A 21,672-nucleotide genomic window follows, 5' to 3' on the forward strand; every position below is an offset into this window, starting at 1 on the left:
GCACCTCCATTATGCCTTTGCTGCCATCTGTTGGGAAATGCAGAACTTCTTGCCAACACATTTTCCATGATTATCAGGACAGTTTTTGATGTGAAATACTTCAGTTTTATTCCATACTGTGAAAAAAAATGTCAAATGTCAGCTGGCTACAGATTGTTTACAGTTTTACAATTTCAATTAAAATCACTGAAACACACATATATAAAAAATGCCTTCAATCAAAAAATGATTGTCCATGATGTTAATCATTACAGCTGCTGTAGCATAGTGTAAAATAAAACAACCTGAACACCAAACATACTAAGCTGACTCTTAACGTCTACTGGTGTTAGATGTCACTGTGACTCTGAGCCCAGTTTGGACTACTATGAAGTAGTTATTAACAAGCACAGATTTCTGTTAACAAGCAGGGACTGGAGGGGGTTTTACATCTTGGTGAGACGCAGGGTGTTGAGGCGGGTCCCCAGAATAGTGGCCCCTGAAGCGTACTGGATCTCTCTGAGGATCCCATTCCACTTCCTCTCTGTCTCATCAAACCTAAAAAATAGTAATCAACAGTGCAGGTGAGCAGCACATAACCTGGGATGTTTTGCATATATTGTGAATAACAATGTTATTAAAATAACAGAGCAAATGGTTGATCTGATTCCTACCAAACTTCCAGTTGTACTTTCTATTAACATGCCGTCCAATGCAACAAAGGGTGACTTTATCTTTATAGATGTTAGTCCTAATTATAGAAAGTACCAAGAGCATGTCAATGTATGAATGTGTGAAGGAAAGGAACTGTGTGATATTATGACCCACCTCCAGATGTCGTTCATCTCTTTGGGAAGGATCTCGTCGCTGTCCTCTAAAGGCATCATGGCAAAACCTCCTACAGCATAGAGGAAGCCAGTCAAAGACACCAGGTTCAGAGAGCTACGCTCCTGGGGAAACGCTACAAAGTCTGACCACCTGAAAAATGTAAATACACACACACACACACACAGACACACAGACACACACACACACACACACAGACACAGGGGTACAGCTCAGCAAAGTGCAATAGACTTCAATAGGGCTCAAGTAGCTCGATTCGGAAATCTTTGGAGCCACCAAGTAACATTTAACCTTTCAATTAAGGTTGTCATGTTAATCTCTTTTCCCACAAGAAAAAAGTGCTTTACAATTAAGTTAGTAATGTGAAATTATGAAGAACAAGTAAGCTACAATTAAATTGACTGAAACAAATTGTAAAATACAATAACCCAGTAAACCCAACAATATCCTGTGTCTTCATTCTGCAAAGTGCACACACAAACAGGTCCAAGCAACCATTTTGTTTGCACGTGCCTCAAGCCTGTATGTAGAACCCACATTCATTTATGCTGCCTTTCCTAGGATTTCTAGGAACTCACTTGTTGGCAGCGATGTCGTAGACCTCCACAGAGTCCGTCAGCCCAGTGTCGGTGACTCCTGCTGCCACATATATTTTGTCATTATGAACGGTGGCTCCAAATAAAGAACGAGCAACCTTCATGGGTGCAAGCTCTTTCCATTCAAATCTCTTGGCGTCATATGCACACATCTGCTTTAGACAGCTCCTTTTCACAAGAGAGATGGAGAACATATTACATATGAGGTCAACCATTCTCTAGTGGTCTCTTTATATATAAAATAAAGTGGTATACAAATGTAATCCATAGTTGTTTGTCTATATTATGAAAAAATATATTCCTTCTGTCTTTTGCTTCACTGAAGAATAAAGCATCTTCACACTGGCCACAGATGGATATTAATATTTTGGTCACACTTAATGCTCACTTGTTGTCTCCCTTTCCTCCAATCACATAAACAACATCATTATGTGATATGGTTGCATGTCCATAGACTTGATAAGGGATTGGCTCTGATTCACCCCATTTAAAAGATCTGTAAATGAGAAAACACAGGAATGGTGCAAATTAATTAGGAGTCAGTCCTGAGAATAGCAGTCCATTAAGTAATGTCACTAAATTCATCATGAACTTTAACAAATACTCACTGTCTGTCATAGACCAAAACTGAGTCCAGCATGAGCTCCTGCTCCTTCAGTTCCTTCCCTCCCAACACAAAGATGGAGTTCTCGGCCTCAGCCAGCCCAAAAAGGAAGCGGGGAGACGGGATGGGAGGCATCCCCAGCCAATCAGCGCTGACCGGGTCATACTGAGGTTACGGGAGTCAAACATTTGTGAATGGGTTACATTTACACCACGTGAAGTATAAATACTGTACTGATTTGTATGGCCGCACTATATTATCAAACAGATACGTTTATAGACGTCCCAAAAATTCACCCTGACATCTTTGGTTTCTTTAAAAACGCCATTAAACCAAACAAAACTGGGCTGCACAGCATGATTTTTTTACTGATCGGGTTTTAAAATGTTTAAAATATATATTGAGCGACATTTAGCAGTAGAGGGGTGATATTGTGTTTTGCGTCACGTAAATATTTATTATTACTTCCTTAATGGCAGAAGAGCTGCAGGGCTCCAAATAATATCGTATCCAAAAATAGGCTGAGCTGAATCAGTTTCTGTTATTGCAAAATGTCATCTTCTTTTATCTCACAACTTTATCTAGCGTCCCTCCTACCTGTAGGAAATAAGAGCACAGTGGGTCCTCTTTGTTCTGTTCATCAAAGAATAATCCTCCTGCCACAAAGATCTGGTTCTCCTTGGTGACCAGGCTGATGTGGTTTTTGGGAATCTGTGTGGACAGTGATGCCACAAAGCAGTCGTTCCCTGTCGGATCGTAGGCCACTGCACCTGTATCATTCACCATTAGGATCAAGTCCCTGACAAACATGCCAAATCGCATGTTGTCATTCAAGATACCTGGGAGAAGAACCTCTTCTTCCTCTACATCCTCATTCTCTCCAGCTTTCTCCGCTCCGCCGTCCTCCTTCTTGCTTTTTTTAACCTCTGGCATTTTCCCAGCGTGAGCATCCCAGACCAGCTGGAGTTTCTGCTGCAACTCAGGATTAGAGGAGATCAGTTTGTGTTTCTCCACTTTTTCCTTCAGGTAATCCTCGTTGACCAGACGCAAACGAACGCAATCCAGCAAACCTGGCAGCTCTTTCTCTCTGCTTTCCGTGTCCCAGGACACCCATTTCATCAAAGCTTCAAACACTTCCTCCTCTGTCTCTACGTTCAGTTTGTCATTTGCTAAAATGGCTGCCAGCTCACTGGGGAGCAGCTGGAGGAAATCCTCATCTCTGGAGATGAGCTGGAAACGCTCACAGGCGTAGTTTCGAGCAGAGATAGCCAACCTGGGACAGTCCAGCATCAGGCCGAGCCTGAAGATAGCCAGGCAGTTGCTGAGGCTCAGGCGCTTTTGTAGGAAAGACACACATACAGTGAAAATTGAAGGGATCTGGTACACATTAGCCACTGCGAAGATGTCCTGGACGTTCTGCTCTGTCACATTGATTTTGGAGGTGTACAGGTATTTGAGGATCAACCCCATGACCCCTGGCTCCACATCCTCCAAGACAATCTCTCTCTTTTTGCTCTCCTCCAGGTCAGACAGGAAGATGGAGCGGAAGTACGAGCTGCAGGCACACAGGACCAGCCGGTGGCAGGGGAACTCCTTGTCTTTGATCTTCAGCACACAGTCGACCAGCTTCTCATTCTCCAGCAGGTCGTACAGGCCGTCCTGGAGCAATGTCTGCTGGTACATCCTGGGTTCGTCCATGGGGTTTATTGGTAGAGCCATTGTTGCTGGCAAGGGGGAGTTTGAGGAGCCTTTCAGGGCCTTCAAATCAAACAAAAGTGGATCTTCTTTATAGCAGAGTAAGTTTAGTTTCCAGCCTGGAAAGAAGATTCAGACACACACTCAGTCTGCCCACACCAGCTGAACCCTGGGACTGCCCACTTCCGCAGCTGTCCGGACCCTTCAACTGAGCTCCAACTGGCAGGTTATTTATAGCTTGGGTGCTCGGTGTGGAGCTATGGGCTTCATTCTGGAACATGAAATGCAATATCCACGCTTCAAACCCCACCCCTACCCACTCCCCAGGAACATCCACCCACTCTCAGACAGCTGACACATTGCCTAATGGGAAATATGTCCATCCTGAGTCATGGGGGGATCTGGAGAAGACTGTGTAAGAGGCTGCCCCCTGGGGTCAACAGTGTCTCTTTGTTATTACATTTACATGATATTCACATTGTATTATTACACGCACACAATCTCAGAACAAAACGTTGTAACTTTTTTGTGGTTTCCTCCCTACATACACATCACCTGTGTTTCAGATTACATTATTTTATTCAACAAGTGCAATTATGCAACACAAGAATTATCTTGGCGTTGGTTGATTTTGCTGTAAGAAAATATTTTTTTTTACGGCTGGTTTATTAAGCTGATATTCTTCACTCCTTCCTCGACAATCTGATGTGATGAAATTGCATCGTTTAAACAGTTATTATAAAATCGCCTATCGACTATTCTCATTCTGGCTTTTCTGAATTGAAGGCTAAGTCTGGTCTTTTTGTTCGTGTCTGCGTGGGTTCTCTCCCGGTGCTCTGGCTTCCTCCCACTGTCAGACATGCGGACTAGGTTAATTGGTGACCCTAAAATTGTCCTTAGGTGTGAGCGTGAGTGGTTGTTCAGGATTGGTTGTTCAGGATTGGCCCCAGCCCCCCGCGACCCTGTACGCAGGATAAGCGACTGACGATGGATGGATGGAAATTTAATTTAATAAGACAAATAGATAAAAATGTCAAATTAATAAAAATTATTAACTGATATTAATTATATTAAATGACATTATTAATTCATTAATTAACAAAAAATGTTGTTTAAAAAAGCAAATACATTAACACAATTTTTAGTTACATCAACTAATAAATTAAACTGAATGAACTTAATCAAATGAAAAATTAAAATGTATGCACACATTAATACATCAATAATGATAATTGAATAATATATATAAAATAATTCCGAAATATGGCATTCTTCATAATGACTACTTTTACTTTTGATACTTACTTTGATAGTATATTTTAATGCTGACACCTTTGAACTTTTACTTGTAACAAAGTATTTCTACACTGTAGTATAGCAACTTGTACTTGAGTACTATGAGTAATTCTTCTACCACTTATTACATTAATGAAACCTAAAAAGCCTGTTTCATTAGACCTATGTGGCATTCTCAAAACAAAACCAATTTTTATAGGCATACAGTAGTCATGCCATTTTGATCACACTTTCCAGGTCCAGGTAGTGATTCCCCACAGGTGGGACCACAGCCATGTCTGGACAGCGTTAAAAGGGTTAAACAGTGTAGGCATCAAACAGGAATTAAGCTGCTATGCTGATGTATGCTACAGAAACACAGCTAATGACAAGACTCAGCACTGACTCATGGACTGTAAAAAAAACTTCTCTAATTCATTAATAATTCTAATTCATACAGCTTTATCAGAAAGTAAACTCACCATAAAGACACAAAACTTGATGCTTTGAACAAATTTTGCAATTTATTTTTTGCATTAATGACAAAGGTTTCAGAAAAATGGCATCCCTGGAGTGTTGTTACACAGAATACTTTGTATTGTCATTTTCATTATCTTCAGACGTTTGAGTGTCTTTCATTAAGCTCAATTTTTTCCCCTTTTAGATATAAACACAGTTATATGATGGTTAATTTATTTACAGTTTTCTACATTAACAGATAGCAAACATTTGTTCACAATTCACATGAGACAATCTGGACTGGTGACAATACTGTTGGCTATATTCTATATCATTCACTATTAGAATGAAATATCTACTCAGCTTTTTCCTTGCTGGGATCTGTGACAGGCTGAGCAGCAGCAGGCGCAGCTGCAGCGCTGGTTGGGCCGGTGATGGTGTTCGGAGGAGGAGCGGGAGGAAGAGGATCAGGATCATCAATGAGGGCCTGCCTCCTCTCTCTCTCCTTAATCACTTGAATCAGGCAGTAGGTCACAAACATGACAATGGTGGTGGTTATAGGGAAGCCTGGGAAGATAAGAAAAACTTACCTTTTAATTGTTAAGAGAAAAAAGTAAACCCTCTGCAAAATAAAAAATAATAACTACGTCACCTTTGAGAAGCAGCCGTTTGGCGACTAACTTGGCAAAGTCCAAACTGTTCAAGGCCAGGATGTTGTACAACACAATGCTCCAGAAGTTGAAAGTATTGAAGACGGCTCTGATCCGTCTGGACGTTGCTTCTGACATTGCCATCTGTGAAAAATGTAACATAACTAATATAAAAATTTTCAGTTTCCTTACTGAAATGTGAATGCATCTTCCACTAACAAACCTCAAAAGAAGCAAAAGGCTCCATGGAGAAGAGCTTGGCGACCCACAGCTCAAAGTTGAGGCCAAAACAGTTAAAGAAAGCCCAGACCAGCACCACCTTGCAGGGTCCTAGCCAGAGGATGGTGACGCCGAAGGTGCACAGCGTAGCAACCAGCTCCTCCACCACATTCTCATGTTTTCCACCCAGGTAATTGTACACATACCTGTAGATAATCAGACATCAGAACCTATAAATGTGTAAACATTAATAAGACTTGAATTTACTGATCTTTCTGAGACACTCACTTGCATAGCCACTCGTTGATCCCTCTGTCAAAATGGCTATAAAAGAAGAAAATACAACAATACAGGATTAGTTTTACAGATTTGTAATAATCCAAATGTGATCAAGCTGTGTAAACTCACGTTTCAGCAAACACGTAGAGCAAAGTGATGCATTTTGGTGGCTTGGGAGGGTCCAGATGGTCCAGTCTGGCCACTGTGTTGATGACTCCAAACATAACAGCTGCTTTTACCCAGTCATACACCAGGTTAAAGTAAGCTAGGCCCACTGTAAACAATACAGTCACATTATTTACACAGTCAATGTATTGTTATACAGTATAAAATGGAATACATACAGGCACATAATATGTTATCCACATTTTATCACACTCCTCTTCTCATGCTAAAAGTTTCTATAAAGAAACCTGGTCAAATGATCTGGTTAACACCCCACAGCATTCATTCAAAATAATAACTGTAGGGTATTTCGGGGAGATGGCACAAACCTAGAGCCCAGTCCGAGAGGTGCTTCAGCAGCTTCATGTCTGTGGGGATGGTGAGGATGTACATGAAATGGAAGAGGACGTCCACTATAATGACGACTCCCAGGTGAGTCATGCCGTGCAGACTGATATTCCACATCTCCCCCTCTTTCCTGGTCAGGTCTAACCTGTTGACCTGCATGGGGCAGCAGACAAACGTCACTCTGATTTTGCGGTTTGCAGAAACAAACATATGGTATGTAATCAGGCTACAGAGCTTATCATTTGCATGAACGCAGCAGTAGACTTTGTCTTCTTTAGTGTACTGTGATGGCTTTCCAAGAGAAAACATCCAACTGTTAGAGGATTTCCAGGCCCCAAAGACAATATTCCTCCTCTGTGACATTTGTTCCCAGTTGCCCCCCCCCCCACCATATTTATGTTTTCAGATGTCAATCTAACATTTTTCTCTCTCTCTCTTTTTCTGTTACTTCTTTACCTCTTCAGACCTTTAAACATATTTAAACAAAACAGAGGAAAGAGCTACTGCTTTAAGAATACAAGACCATCAAGAGTACTGCATTAGTCCCACACGCCTGAGCTGCTGAATGACTGGGAATAAATACCTGATTTTACTTACTTGAATATAAAACTTATCAAAGGTCATGATGGGCCCGAAATAGAAGAAGGGGAGGTAGAAGTTGTACTTGATCAGCTCCAGGATGTTGTAGTTTCCATCTTTCTTCTCGCAGTTCTCCAGAGCAAAGCTCATACAGCGCATTATAGTAAACCCACAGCCTCCATAGAAGAGAACATGCCGCAGATCAAAGTCCCCCTCCACAAAACCAGCCTACATGGGATAGAAACGAGGAAAATAAAACATGAAAGAGTTTAACGAAATTTGGTCACTTTGACGACAGATTTCGTCTTGCTTCAGGAGACAAGCCCAATAATTTTCATAACTTTTGTAATGTAACTTACAAAGTGCACACAGCTTACCTGCCAGGACACGAAGGGTTCACACTTGAATGTAGCGAGGGTGCAAAGACCAGTGACAAAGCAAAGCCAGCGGATTTTCACTAAGGAGATGCTGTAGAGCAGGATACAGTGGGACAGGATGAGGGTGATGTAGGTCCAGCCCATACTGGTCCACACAGACAGCAGCCCATACACCATATACACCAAGGACCTGTACTGTGGGAGAGAAATGTGGCATCTAATTACTAATACATTTCATAGGGAAACATTGTCCTTTTCCCTCCACTACAGTTATCTGACAGTTGTAAATATAAATTACCCTCCAATGCTGTAGATAACATCTGTTTAAGGGCAACTGATGACAAAGAAACACTCCTTCACTCTGCCATACTGATTAATTATCACAAAAACATTTGTACAGTTTACTCAAAGCGACAAATATTCAAAGATCTACACTCGTGGACCCTGCTGACACATGGTCTATTTTTGTGAACCAAACTAAGCTGCCATAAGTGATCTTGCTAAATATAGAGCTCCATTTCTATTTGTTGTCTCATTCATTCTTCATCTACAGTCATCCCTCCATCTGACTGTCACTCAGACCTTTTCTCTTCACCTGGTCCCATTCATCAGCTGCTGTTTAGCTAACGATATAAAAAGCCACTGTGCAATGTTGTAAAAATAAATAGTGACAAAGAGGCTTTCAAATGTCACCAAGTCCTCATGACAACACAATGCAATGAGAGATGAAAACTGGTTGTTTCTTTTGTCTCTTCATAGTGGCTCAATGTTTTGCTCAGATCATTAAACCCTGAGTCCTTTACCTCCTGCTGCAGCTCAAGTAGTTATTAATCAATGAATCACTCAGTAGAAGCACCTGAGGAGCCAGCATGGAGCAGATCTTAGCGAACAGCACATGACCAGAGAGAGCAAACAAGATGTGCTCTCTGAAGGTAGAAAACCACATCATCCACTCCACATCGGCCGTGTCCTGTAGGTGAATGAGCAGAAAAAGACATATTAAAATGTTTTGGGTTCTTTTACATCAATGACAAATGTCTTGATAAACTATGAATGTTCTCTCACCATTCTCCTCCCAAAGTAGTACCATCCTGGCTTCACACTGGTTTTGAACGTCTTTCTGTTTGCACTTGCTGGAAACAGGGAAAGAGAAAAAAAAATAAATAGAAATAATGAAAGTTGATGAAAAATGGCAACACAGCAAGAAACAAAACGTATGGCATATAATATAGAACATATGGCATAAGAGGATATCTCATATCAGCACACATACATTAACATTTTCTGCTGCTGCTTGATATATTTTATTATTATCTTTTTTATATTTTTATTGTCCTTGATTGCAGATGTGAAACTTTTGTTACAAGTGATATGCAGGGCCAACACAGGACCTATTTTCTTTCTATGTGGTATTAATACTGACACCTGATCTCCTCTGCGTGGGCTGCATAGCTTCCACTCTTCACCCTCACACAGTGATCCTGCCCCTATATGTATACTGCACATTGTGTTATCTGTACGTGACTGCACTACAAGGCAAAAGTTATAACTTGTGCCACATAGGGTTCACAGTCTAGCCTCATTTCTGGGTAAACTAATGCATGGATCTCTTTAAAAACATAAAATATTTGGACTTAAGTTTATACATGGTTTTGTGTTTGCACATCTGCATTAGAGTATGTGTGTAAATGTGAAAGTATTATTGCTTTTGAGCAGCCTTTTTATAGTACTTTTACATCATAGAATTTGCTTTAGTTCCTTACTTCTGCAGTCGCCTACAGTTAGCACAATCAGGAAGAAATTTGATCGAAGTTTGCTTTGAACTATATTTTTCTGTTGCATAGTGGAATCGGCCCAATATGTCGGCATGGGTAATATCAGCTGGTTTGAGATCAGCACGGATATAATAGTAAGAAATTACAGAAATGTCACCATTAAATAGTTTGTTCACCAGAAACAAGTTTATTTTTCAACTGTAAAAGATCCCACTCAGATGTTTTTACTTTGTTTTACTTTTAATTGCCTGATTAGATCTCTTTTGTGCAAACTACAGCTGTCTGAAATCACTCGCTCTTTCCCTCTTAATTCTCCCTATATATTAAACAATCATGATGAGCAGTAAAATTAGATTTATTATGGTGTAGAGTTGCACAAATATCAGGTTTGGAAAAAGCTGCAAAGTAAGAAGGATTGGCCGGTTAATAGATTATATTTAACAATTAAAGTGGGTAAACAGAAGAAAAATCTATACATCAAATCAATATTTGGTGCGACCACCCTTTACTTTTAAAACAGCAGCAGTTCTAAGTAGTTTTTGAAGGAACTTGGCAGCCATACCTCCGACATGGAAACAAGCCCAAGGGACTCAACTATGCACGGAAACACCGGAACCGGGGTGCAGAAAAATTGCAGCAGGTGCTCTGGAGTCAAAATCTGAAATATTTGGCTGCAGCAGAAGGCAGCTTGTTGCCAGAGGGCTAGAAAGCAGTACAAGAATAAGCATCTGCAAGCAGCATTGAAGCATGGTGAAAGTTCCTTGCAAGTTTCTGCAGACCTAGTTGGGGATTTGGCCAGAATTAATGGTCACTTCAATGTTGAGAAGTAAAGGCAGACAAAAACAGTCAGGGAGGCATCTGATTGGCCCCAAATTTATTGTTCAACATGACAACGACCACAAACATACAGTGAAAGTCATTAAGAGCTATCTTCAGCAAAAACAACGAGTCTTGGAAGTGATGGTATGGCCCCCACAGAGCCCTGATATCAAGTCTGTCTGGGGTGAGGAAGAGAAAGAAGCAACTGAGACTGCCTAAAGTGAGTAGTTCTCCAAGATGTTTGGGCCAACCTACCTGCCAAGCTCCTTTAAAAACTACCTGGAGGAATTGATGCCGTTTTGAAGGCTATAAGGTCACACCAAATATTGATTTAGATTTTTCTTCCGTTCACTCACTTTGCGTTTTGTGGATAAATATAATCTATTAACATGTCTACTTTGAAGCATCCCCCCCACACACACACACTTGTCTAAAACATTTGCCGTGTCGATTATTGGCCTTAAAAATCCAGTATCAGTTAAACAAATTCCACGAAAAGCCCAAACCAACAAAGTGTTAGTCCGTCACTAAAAATGTTTCAACTTCTGCAGCCTGTTCGTGGCACAGACCTAAAGGCCATTTGCTCCTATTGAAGACATCTTTTTAATAAAATTGGTCAAATATATATTAATATATCATTTTCTTATAAGGGTCAGTAATTATAGAGCAGCTAGTACTATGGTTTTCAACAATTACTCAAACAGGAGGAAATACTGTATTTTGGGGCGGGTATTTTATGCTACATATTGAGACACATTTGGTGCTCATAGCATGTCAGAGTTTTATTTATTAGCAGACACTTACCAGTACTTCACAAGCATGATATTTTAATACTTTGTGAGCATGCGCTTTCTCATACTCACAACTGGACACCTCAAAGATCCAGCTGGCAGCCCAGAACATGGCCAGACACAGCACTGTGTTGTAGAAATAGATCTCATATTTGGGAAGAGCAGCTTTGATCCCCATGGTGACAGACAGGGGGCGCTCTGGAGGCTCCTGAACAGACATCAGACCAGTGAACCATTTTTCTGTACAACTACAACAGGTTTTACCTGAAATTACATTCATGCAGTATACATTTCCTTTCTGAGACACTATTTTTACTCAACTGTACCTCAGAGAGATTTTGCATTTTTACCATTTATCTGATGGCTGTAATGAGATGTGTCCATAAATGATTATGCATACTGAAAATTAGACCCTGTAGCAGTTTCCAGGTCCTTTACTTAAGTAAAAGCAGCAGTAACACAACGCAAAAATACTGAAAGTCCTACACTCAAAATTGTCATTTTATTCATGCTAATGCAGAACATTGTGGTTGGTCAAACTTGTACTACCTAGACTACTGTATAGTAAAACTTAATATTTCATTTACACTGGCTTTGGTAGGTAGTTGTTTTTACTAAATGTGTTTTTAGACTGGGGTATTGCTTTTAGTGGTGGAAGAAAAAGTAGCAATACTTTAATGGAAAAACACTGCATTCAAATATTTACGCAAGTAGTGAAATTTAAAGTAGGCTATCAAAAGTGAAAGTACTCATGGCAGCAGAGTGGCTCTTTTCTTGTTACTGATGCATTAACGTGTAAGCAGCATGTTGTAGATGGTTGAGGTGAAGCTTTTTATGTTGGCGAGCTTAATCTGTAAATACAGAATGCATCATAATTTATAAACTCACCGCATGTAAAAGTCTGTATATGCAAAATAACTAGCAACTATAGCTATCAAATAAATCTAGAAGAGTAAAATTACATTATTTCCACTGTGATCAGTAGTGGAGTGGAAGAGTAGCATCAAATGGCAGTAATGGTTAAAATTGTACTACAGTACTTTAGTAAATGCACTTCATAATTCGGCTACTTCTTCATGTAGACATGCCACATTTTATCTACATTAACCGATACAACTGCATGCTTTATTTTGATGCCTCTTCCGTAACATTAGCCGTTTTCTCTTTTACATTTGAGACGCCAGAGCAAATAATGCAAAGTCATGTGGCTCACTTGTCTCTGTCAAATGATTGTTTTAAGTCCTAAAAGCCACCATAAATCAGGAACCTTATCTGCGTGTGATTATCAAGTTAAATGAACAGTGGAGGGCAAGTTTCCACTGATGGACACAGACAACAAAGTGCAGCTGCCTGCTATTTAACATATTTCTCTCCACTAAAGTTATCAGCCCAAAACAATGCCATATTGATTTGTAATGCAGAAACTAAAATTTAAATCGTCTTTCAGGTCCACAGACAACACCGCACTTATTTTTTTTCTAGCTGTATTAAAATCTGTGCCCGTTTGCTCTTTACAATGCCTGAGTGAGATGCCTGCTGTTGAAATGCCACCCGGTCATGCATGTCAGTTTGTCCTCCTCAGCACCTGTTGTGATACTGACCTTGAACGCAGCAGTTGTGGGCCCCTGAAGAAAGAAAAAAAATAAATAGCAGCACCTTTTTGATTTGTTCAAAAGGAGGGGGGAAAAAAACAGATTAAAGTGTCATCAAAAAAATAAAGGCACGAAAGAATTGTAAACTTTTACATGTGCTGTGCATCTACAGAATGCAGGGTGGGCTGCGGGTCCCTCTGACTCCCTGAGAGGGAGCTGCCATCGGTTAAAGGTGACATGATGTATTTATACTTTGACCACTGACACAGAGGGGGCGGGCCATGAGGACTGCTAAATCAGTTTAACATTAACAACATTAGAAGTCCATTAAAGGACTTTTATCTTGCTTTTACAGATGACTGATTTCGGAAGGCGAGGGTAAACCTACTTCTGGCAGCTATATAGTCTGTTCATGTGCAGAATAGAATTTGTCTTCATTAGGTTAATCACATTTAGCACCAAACTGCATTATGCAAAAAAAAAAAAAAAAGGAAAAAAAAGCATGATTTACCATCAAATGTACATGTTATTTATGCTTGTCTGCATTGGGTTTGTCCTTGTTTGAGACATTTAAGAAATGCTGTGTAGTTATTTTTACATTTTCAGAATAAAAGACCTACTGTCTCTTCTCTTGTTGCTATTTTCCATATTCCTGGTTGCCACTTGCCAGATCTGTTTTGGGAGGGTCTAAGCCTGTTGCAATTTTGAGTGGTAGCCAAACCGCCATGCTTCAAATTCTACAATGAACTATGAAAACATGTAGTGCCGTCTAGTGACAATACAATGGAGATGCAGCGTTATCTATACAGCTGGGAAATTGTAGGACATGTTCACAAAAAGAAAACCGTACAGTATGTGGTGTTTTTGAAAAGGTCAACCAAAACAGACAGTATTTATAAAACTCTACACTTGACTTTATCTAGGTTTTCTACTTTCACAGTATCAGCACTACACATCCACTGGGAGTTGTTAAGACAGTTGCTCAAGTGACAGTAACACTGCTCAAGGGAGGCCACAGAGGACCACGTGAGCCCTCCAGCATGTTTGTGACTGGCAGAGCTTTCCTCCAGTCTACAGTATGAAACAAGCTTGAATCTCCAGATGCTGCTGTATCTGTTATGTCTTGACAGACCTACAGATAAAGATGCAATCCTAGGAATTAATGCTCTCAATCATATTGTTAGACCTGTGTACCATCATAAACTCCCAATTAATGAAAATAGCTCTTTCCTGTCTAATAATAGGCTAAGAAGCTTTCTTTTTCAAAAAACAATTACTGTGTAAAATGTAAAATCTTTATTTGCCCCCTGTGCTTAAACTGAATAGTACTGTATTGAAATCTAAAAGTTAGCATCACACTTACATAACTGGTGGACAAATGGCATAAACCCCTGGTTTCGTTTCCCCAGTGAAGGAACATTTGTATGGAGCTACAGTGGCAGGGAAGCTGAAATACTGGACAAGAAATAATCAAGATTTAATCTTCAATTAAAAAACAGTGAAACAATTACAGCACAATATTAACAAGCACATAATTCCCCACTCATGTTGTTTTGAAGGAGGCGGAACAAGTACTCGAAGAGTACGTGATTCTGATGTCAAAGGAGGGCTTGATTATTAGAGGAACAATTTCCTCCACTGTGGGAAAAATAGAGACGATTGTTTTCCCACACGAATAACTCATTGTTCTACTCTGCAGCTTTGAGTTCTCTTACAATGCAACATTTTCTGGAAACCAACCACATCTTTTTTCATTTTAACTGTCCTGCCGTGTGTTTGAAAGCTGAACTCCCTACAGAAATAAACACAACATCACCACATTACATTGAGATTTATATATTCTTAAATATAATACTCAAAAAGAGGGCTATAATTAGACCATAGTTTGGTTGTAGGACTGGGAGAATAGAAGGATATGGGTTCCTCCAGGGGCTTCACTAGAGGGACCTTGGTGGCTCTGGAGTGACACTGGAGGTCATAGCAGGATCAGTCAGAACGGCGACTATATCTAGCCAGCCCTGAGGGAGAAAACAGATTTGTCTTGACTTGCGTCCACAGTTCCAAACTTCTCAGTCTATATTGTGTGAATAAAAAAGAAAAATATTTACAAAGAATATTTTGGAAATCAGCGTCCCAGCAGTCGCATACGTAGTGCGCCATCTCGTTTTCCATGTGCTGACGGAAGTGCACTTCATCTTTGGACAGCCCCACTTTAGTTAGATTGAGGTTGATTCTTCCAATGAAGCAACCAAACACTGAATTATCGCATACACAAAGAAGATTCAAAGATTTTATAATGACAATTGTCCAAAAAAAAAAAAATCTCAGTTAATTACAACAAATGATTATGCTAATTATCCATGTTAAGTGGAACCACATCCTCCCTGTTATCACAATATTTGTTCTCTCTTTTTGAATAAAATGCTAAACCAATCTGATACATATTTACCAGCAGTACCTTTAATTTATTATAGTTAGGCTATAACAGTAAATTATATAATCTATATATGAAGACAGACTATGTACAGCACACAACTATATTGCCACTGTTTATTACTGCACTCCCTTGAGAAACGATCTCAAAAAGAAGCAAATTGTGCATTTGAAGGTTATATTCAGGCTGTCCAACTGACGTGAAAAAAAAAATTCAAATTACAGAAGTTAGTCTACTGATCGCAGAGTAAAAGTGAACCACCATATCACCTGACTATTAAGAGGACAACACTATTAAGGATCAACATTGCTCTTGTACGGCTGAGTAGGCCTCTGTTCACCATTACAGTCATTAAAAGCAGAACAGTAGGGCTTTATAACGTTACATTCAGTAGTAAGTTTAGCTAACGCTAGCTAACCTTACATTTGGAACAATCCACAGCCTACATTTTTCTGGATTTGATTTAAGTTTTGGTAAGGTAATAAATCGTTCTTCTCCTTTCAACCTCTCTGGGTAGGAACTGTAATTATAACAAGTTCTGCAGGAACAGTGTTTGACCATATCTTGGAAAAAGAAAGCTTGAAAACGACTCGTTTTACATTAGAGTCAATGGAGCACAGCCATGAAAGTGTCGGACCTCAGTTAAAGCGAAACCTATACTCTGCTGTGATTGGCCAGCCATGTGTTCGGGGTGTGGCTTAGTGAAGGGTCAATTAATCAGCCTTAATATGGAGTCATGGCTGCAGGAGGATACCAGCACGCCAGCTGTTTTGGGACCACCTGACTCTTAATGGCTCATGAATGCATATAATAAAGTAGGGTGATGCAAGTGTGCTAGCGTAAGGGCAAATTAAAAATTAAAATGATTTTCCACTAGGAAATATCTTGCAGTTTAGCAGGTTTGATTAAGTTATGGCTTTTTACTTGCGAATATTTTATTGCACTTACAGTAATGAGCATACTTATTATGATTTCTTGCTGGGTGGTGCGAAGGGGGCACTGCCGGCAATGCAATGGCCTTTGCCCGAGTTGAAAATTTTCAACTTGCATGAGAAAGTGCATTACGCTGAGTCACGATAGCCGTCAATAATATCAGTGTTGATATTATCCAGATGTCAGGAGAGGGCCAGGCAGAGCCGGGGATTGCTAAACTTGGGGGAGAAGCCGAAACAGCGCTGCAGCTTTTGGACAAATAAAACACCCGTAGTCGGACTGGATTATGCTCTGACAACTATGCCGTTTACTCGCGGGAGGAGCACGGAGTCAAGTTGCTTTTATTAAATTAGCTTTTTACTTTAGTTTTTGGAATTACAACGTTGATTCATCTTCACAGCAGCTAGATTCCATGCACATCTGGTTCCACTGTTGTTCGTGTCGGTTGGCACCCAGAGCTCTTGGCACTTCATATTTATAAAATAAAAAAACCCACACAAACACAACTGGACATTACTTGGAGAAAAGAAAGCAAGGAAGTTGAACTACCTTGCGAGTTCAGTAAATATGAGTCTGTAACTTTATTCCACCTATCATTGTACTTTACTGTGAACAAGTTAGCATAGCCCTGATCGACCCGAACACATCGGCATCATATTGTACTTTTTGGCATCAGTTTGATCCGTTTATTGCAATTTAATCACAGCAAAATATTTACTTTGGGTTCATACAACTGTAGTAATGGCAAGTGGTGTTTATTCGCATTATCTAGTTGTGTGTGAACACTAGGGGTGGGAATCTCTGGGCACCTCATGATTTGATTACGATTCAGAGGGCTGCAATTCGATTATAAAACGATTATTGATGCATCATTTTTTCCCTATACAGGATCCCTGGATAATTACTAAGCATTTAATTTGCACATTAAAATCCAAAGGAAACCTCTCCTAATTAGCTTAAAATGACTAGTTTGCATCCCTAATTTACTTTATTATCTCCATGGTCCCTCAATTCTTTAACAACCAGTTGTCAGACTCCTCTGAAAACTGAAATATAATTATCAGGATGTACAGTATGTATACAGGACAGAGCTGTACACCAGTTTAGTCTAAGCTTGTACCTGATGTTCAACACTTGACCAGTAGGTAAGTTAGTAATGACATACAGCTGATAATTTTACTTTGTTACTAATTTAGCAAACATTAAATATTTTAGCACCTTTCACAGGACCAAAGGATGCTTTACACATAGTTACAGAACAACAAAAAGTCATTCAGGATTGAATGCCTTGGTAAAAAGCTGGGTTTTTAGTAGATTTGTGAAAGTGTCCAGACAGGGAGCATTTGGGATCTCTGTGGGGATGAGTTCCAGAGGGTGGGGGCTGTGACGCTGAAGGCTCTGTCCCCAAAAGTCTGGAGTGGGGGACAGAGAGCACGCCCTTGTACAGGGGAGATGTTACCTAGCGCTAATAGCCTTAACTTTTCCAGCGGCTGGAAAACTACAAACCTTTATTAATGGACACACAATGACCTACACTGCACGTTTACTACGTGACAGAAACTTACTGCTAATATTTCCCTTCGCTAACTTTCACCGTCATGTTCTGCCGTTCGCGTAGCGGTCGTCTAATGTTCACTTGCACAGACTTTGCTCTGTTAAAAACTTGGTAGCCTATGACGTTACAAGTTGCGGTGGAAATTTTACAAGCACGGACCAGGTAAAGCAGCAGTGAACACACAAGGTGCAGACGTTGGTTTTGGTTGTTTGATAGGCTGCGTCATTAAGCCTAGGACCCTCTTGAAAATAAGATTATGCATCTCAAGAGGCTATCCTTTAATAAATTCACACTTAAAGCCCACAAGCAGCTCACCTGCTGCCGTGATAACAGATCACGACTGGAAAAAAATACAAGTTCTGTGTCTTTTAGGCGACATTATAAGACGTACTGCTGATGGAGAAAGTGGAGTAGACAGGCGAGGGGGGGGGGGGGGGGGGGGGGGGGGGGGGGGGCAAGCCGGTGTGTTTACCTGAGGTTTAGGCCTCTTGGGTGTCTGAGTGTAGGGAGAAGAGAATTCTGAGGAAGGTGCGAAGCATATTTAAAATTTATAATAATGTTCGTGGTGATTAAAACCTGCTTTCACATGGTGGCATTATGTGAAAAATTTTGATTTTTTTCACGATGCCGGCTCAACCATCTGTCAGCCATCACCGATGGACAATGGCATCATCTGTCCAACCCTACTTGGCGTTGGGAGGATTAAATTCATGTTTGGTCTGATTGCTGCATAAGGTCTGCTAACTTTGCTTGCTGTGCATTATATTAAACAATCTATAATAATTAATAAGCCCCTAGGGTTTATTTAATACCCATCCCGAAAAGAATAATAACACTATAAACACACTATATCTATAACAGTTTGTCAAGACCACCACCTATAGCCATATTTCTTTAACAGTATTGAGAGAAGACAATTTAAGTTATCGTTACTCATTTGGTAGATGATTTTATCCAAAGCAACTTACATTTCAGGATCATCATACTTTACAAGCATCAACAAAGCAAGTTTAATTTCATTAGCTAACATTACTGCCAAACACATTTGAAAGGGCTGTGAAGGTAAATCAGTAATGTAACACTACTTACTCAGTTATTAATTCATGCAACACTAATTTGCTACCTCCTTGTAGGAATGCCCGCGAATTGTTAGACAGGATACCTACAGTACATCAAGCTAAAGTTAGCTAGTTTAACGTTAGCCAACTCCACACACGTGGACTATGACATTTAAATGTATGTATGGACGTTACAAATAATACAACAATATTACAATGTAAACGTCTACTTTGACATGAACTAGTTATGTTAGTAACGTTAGCTTGTCAATTTTATGGCACATTTAAGCTAGCAATCAACTCGGTCACGTTAGCCTTTTGGAATTCTGTTTAGAGATAAAACCAGTCAGCTGGATTTTATGGTGAACATCAATATAAAGTTATTCTACAACACTGCTGTTAAAACAATGGTCTAATAAGTAGAGACTTACCACAGTCCAAGGACCGGATGTTTGACATGGAGGCGTCGACGCTCGTTTTAATTTAACAAAGCTGACGCTTTTATAAACGACAGTCCACGTGAACAATTACGTCCGAGCTTCGTACGTTACTTTTTGGCGCCAAAATAATGCTGAAATATAAAGGGGGCGTGGCGTGAGCGAGGGCGCGACTGGAGGACCTTGACGTCGCGACTGGATCTAGGCTGAATTAAGCGCCGACAAAACATAGCAAAACCTTTTTATATACAGTCTATGAGCAAAACATATATCTTTAAACGGAAACGGCGGTGCCTTGAACACACAGATGTGTACGCAAGATTTTTACTGCATTTTTTTAACCAGGCTGTGTTTACAAAAGTATCGCAGCTGATTGGGTAACACCACTGACACGCCCACCAAACCGGAAGGCCATTGCGCAACGTTGCACTAGGGCTGTATTTGAAACCGCCTACTATACTAGTAGTACATGCTGATTCAAAAACAAATCTATATTTTTCCAGAATTGGTTTAACAATAATATTCTTTTTGTAAAACAGTTATTCAACTCAGAAGGTTTTCTAATGAACTATTCTGAATTTTTGTCTTGCTGTAACTGTCACTCCGAAAGAGTTTGCTGTTGTAATGGACACCATTCCCAAAGGTGTGATGATGTTATTTAAGGGTAACACTGAACCGGTTCTTTCTACCGGTATGTTGTCGTTAAATGACACTATGATAGGAAAAATACGTTGTTTTTCCAGCCCTTCAATCGGGAACAGAATGATTAGGTCTCTATGTCTGAAAGATTTTGTCACCATCCCATATGTAATCCATTACTGGGGAAGATTTGTTTCAAATATCAAGTGGAAAAAGTTTTGGACCATACCCTCAAAATACTTGATCAGAAATAAACCTTAACAGACCTTAAATCTGTTTCAAACTTCTCCATCGATGCTACCCAACAAAACATTATTTGTAAAGACTAAGAAATGACATTGACATTGCTCTTTCTGTGGACTTCATTGTGAAACAACCATACACTTATGGACACACTTTGGAGCTGTCCTTGTACTGTTATTTTTTGGAGAGACTTTGCACAATATATCAGCTGTAACATTTCTGCCCATTTTTCTCTGCTGTACAAAGATGTGCTGTTTGGTTTTTATGATGTCTGCACTTTAAAAAAAACAACAATATTATCTCATAAATCTCTTCATTATCTTAGCAAAATTCCACATTCACAAAAGTAAATTTTGTAACCGCAAACCTTTATTTAAAGCATTTATGAGTGAATTGCAACAATACATACAAACTATTCAGCACTCTTCAAACCCCAAAGCCTCAAAGACTCTCGATATATGTAAACTTCTTAATTGCTTGAACTGCTGATTATTTTCTTTATTTTTAATTTATTTTATTTATATGTTAACCCCTAGTCTATGTTTGCACTTTATACTTGCATTTGAGCAATAAAGAACTTATAAATTTTAAAAAGGTACGTGCTGATTTGGCCTAGATGATACCCGGATGGCGTACTGATTAGGGAAAATCCATAGAAAAATCGCGTCCTGTTTCCCATAATGCAATGCGCTAGAACTGTAACAATGTCTATGGTAACAACAACCGGTCTTCTCTTTAGAAGACAACAGCCGAAGTTGTTTTACAGCCCGCGGCATTAGCTAATGAGCCAGGCCAGTCAGCTCACGGAGCCCCCTGGTTCAACAGCCACACAGACCGCTGCAGCCAACGCAGAAGAAGAGTCCAGCAACAACGTGAGAGGATAGACCCGCAGCTGTGAGGCAGTTTAAATGGTCGTACCAGTGTCTTTATATTCTGAGTGATGTTTTAATCAAGAAACATCTGGCTCCTGATGGACAGGCTGGTATAACTTAGAAGCACTTTGAAATAAATAAACAACAGAAGTAGTTTGAAAGGGGACTCTTGTTGCTTTATTATTATCATAAATAGACACTACATTGTTAGTGTAATGTTACAGTTGTGATTACAGTAGGCTACTTGCTTTTTATTTGCTTTTATTTCATATCATTCTTATTTATGCACCAATATACCAAAGCAAACATCTGCTACAGATCGCCCTTGCTCTCTTTACATAAGATAAAAAAAAAAAAAAAAAGTTTTTAGTGGTACGTAAATTCATATTCCTCTTATTGTTTTGATTTTGAAAACCTGAAACTGGCTAAACCTGGCCTAGCGTACTGCATACC

At 39.8% G+C, this 21,672-nt stretch overlaps 2 protein-coding genes across 5 annotated transcripts; both read right to left on the reverse strand.

The window, feature by feature from the left end:
* Positions 1-425: 425 nt before the first annotated feature.
* Positions 426-3,765, reverse strand: klhl40b (kelch-like family member 40b). The gene is made up of 6 exons (XM_046067735.1): positions 2,623-3,765; positions 2,030-2,190; positions 1,810-1,917; positions 1,404-1,589; positions 808-957; positions 426-537 (listed from the first exon to the last, which is right to left on the reverse strand). The coding sequence occupies exons 1-6, from the start codon at positions 3,742-3,744 to the stop codon at positions 426-428; spliced, it is 1,839 nt and encodes a 612-aa protein (XP_045923691.1). The 5' UTR covers positions 3,745-3,765.
* A 1,732-nt stretch (positions 3,766-5,497) lies between these two features.
* hhatlb (hedgehog acyltransferase like, b) lies at positions 5,498-19,711 on the reverse strand. Of its 4 annotated transcripts, none has more exons than XM_046067549.1 (17): positions 19,460-19,711; positions 15,157-15,303; positions 14,928-15,066; positions 14,764-14,840; positions 14,412-14,503; positions 13,058-13,081; positions 11,529-11,664; positions 9,137-9,204; positions 8,928-9,041; positions 8,072-8,266; positions 7,713-7,922; positions 7,097-7,268; positions 6,732-6,876; positions 6,612-6,647; positions 6,328-6,529; positions 6,107-6,248; positions 5,498-6,021 (listed from the first exon to the last, which is right to left on the reverse strand). In XM_046067549.1, exons 4-17 carry the CDS (start codon positions 14,801-14,803, stop codon positions 5,810-5,812), a joined length of 1,788 nt encoding a protein of 595 aa, XP_045923505.1. In that variant the 5' UTR covers positions 14,804-14,840; positions 14,928-15,066; positions 15,157-15,303; positions 19,460-19,711; the 3' UTR covers positions 5,498-5,809. The 4 variants fall into 4 exon arrangements, with proteins under 4 accessions (XP_045923505.1, XP_045923498.1, XP_045923513.1 ...); XM_046067542.1 differs by adding an exon at positions 18,443-18,489 and having other exon boundaries at positions 14,764-15,066; XM_046067557.1 differs by lacking the exon at positions 14,764-14,840.
* Positions 19,712-21,672: the final 1,961 nt, after the last annotated feature.

Source organism: Micropterus dolomieu, linkage group LG01 (assembly GCF_021292245.1).
Source record: "Micropterus dolomieu isolate WLL.071019.BEF.003 ecotype Adirondacks linkage group LG01, ASM2129224v1, whole genome shotgun sequence".
Lineage (NCBI taxonomy): Eukaryota > Metazoa > Chordata > Actinopteri > Centrarchiformes > Centrarchidae > Micropterus > Micropterus dolomieu.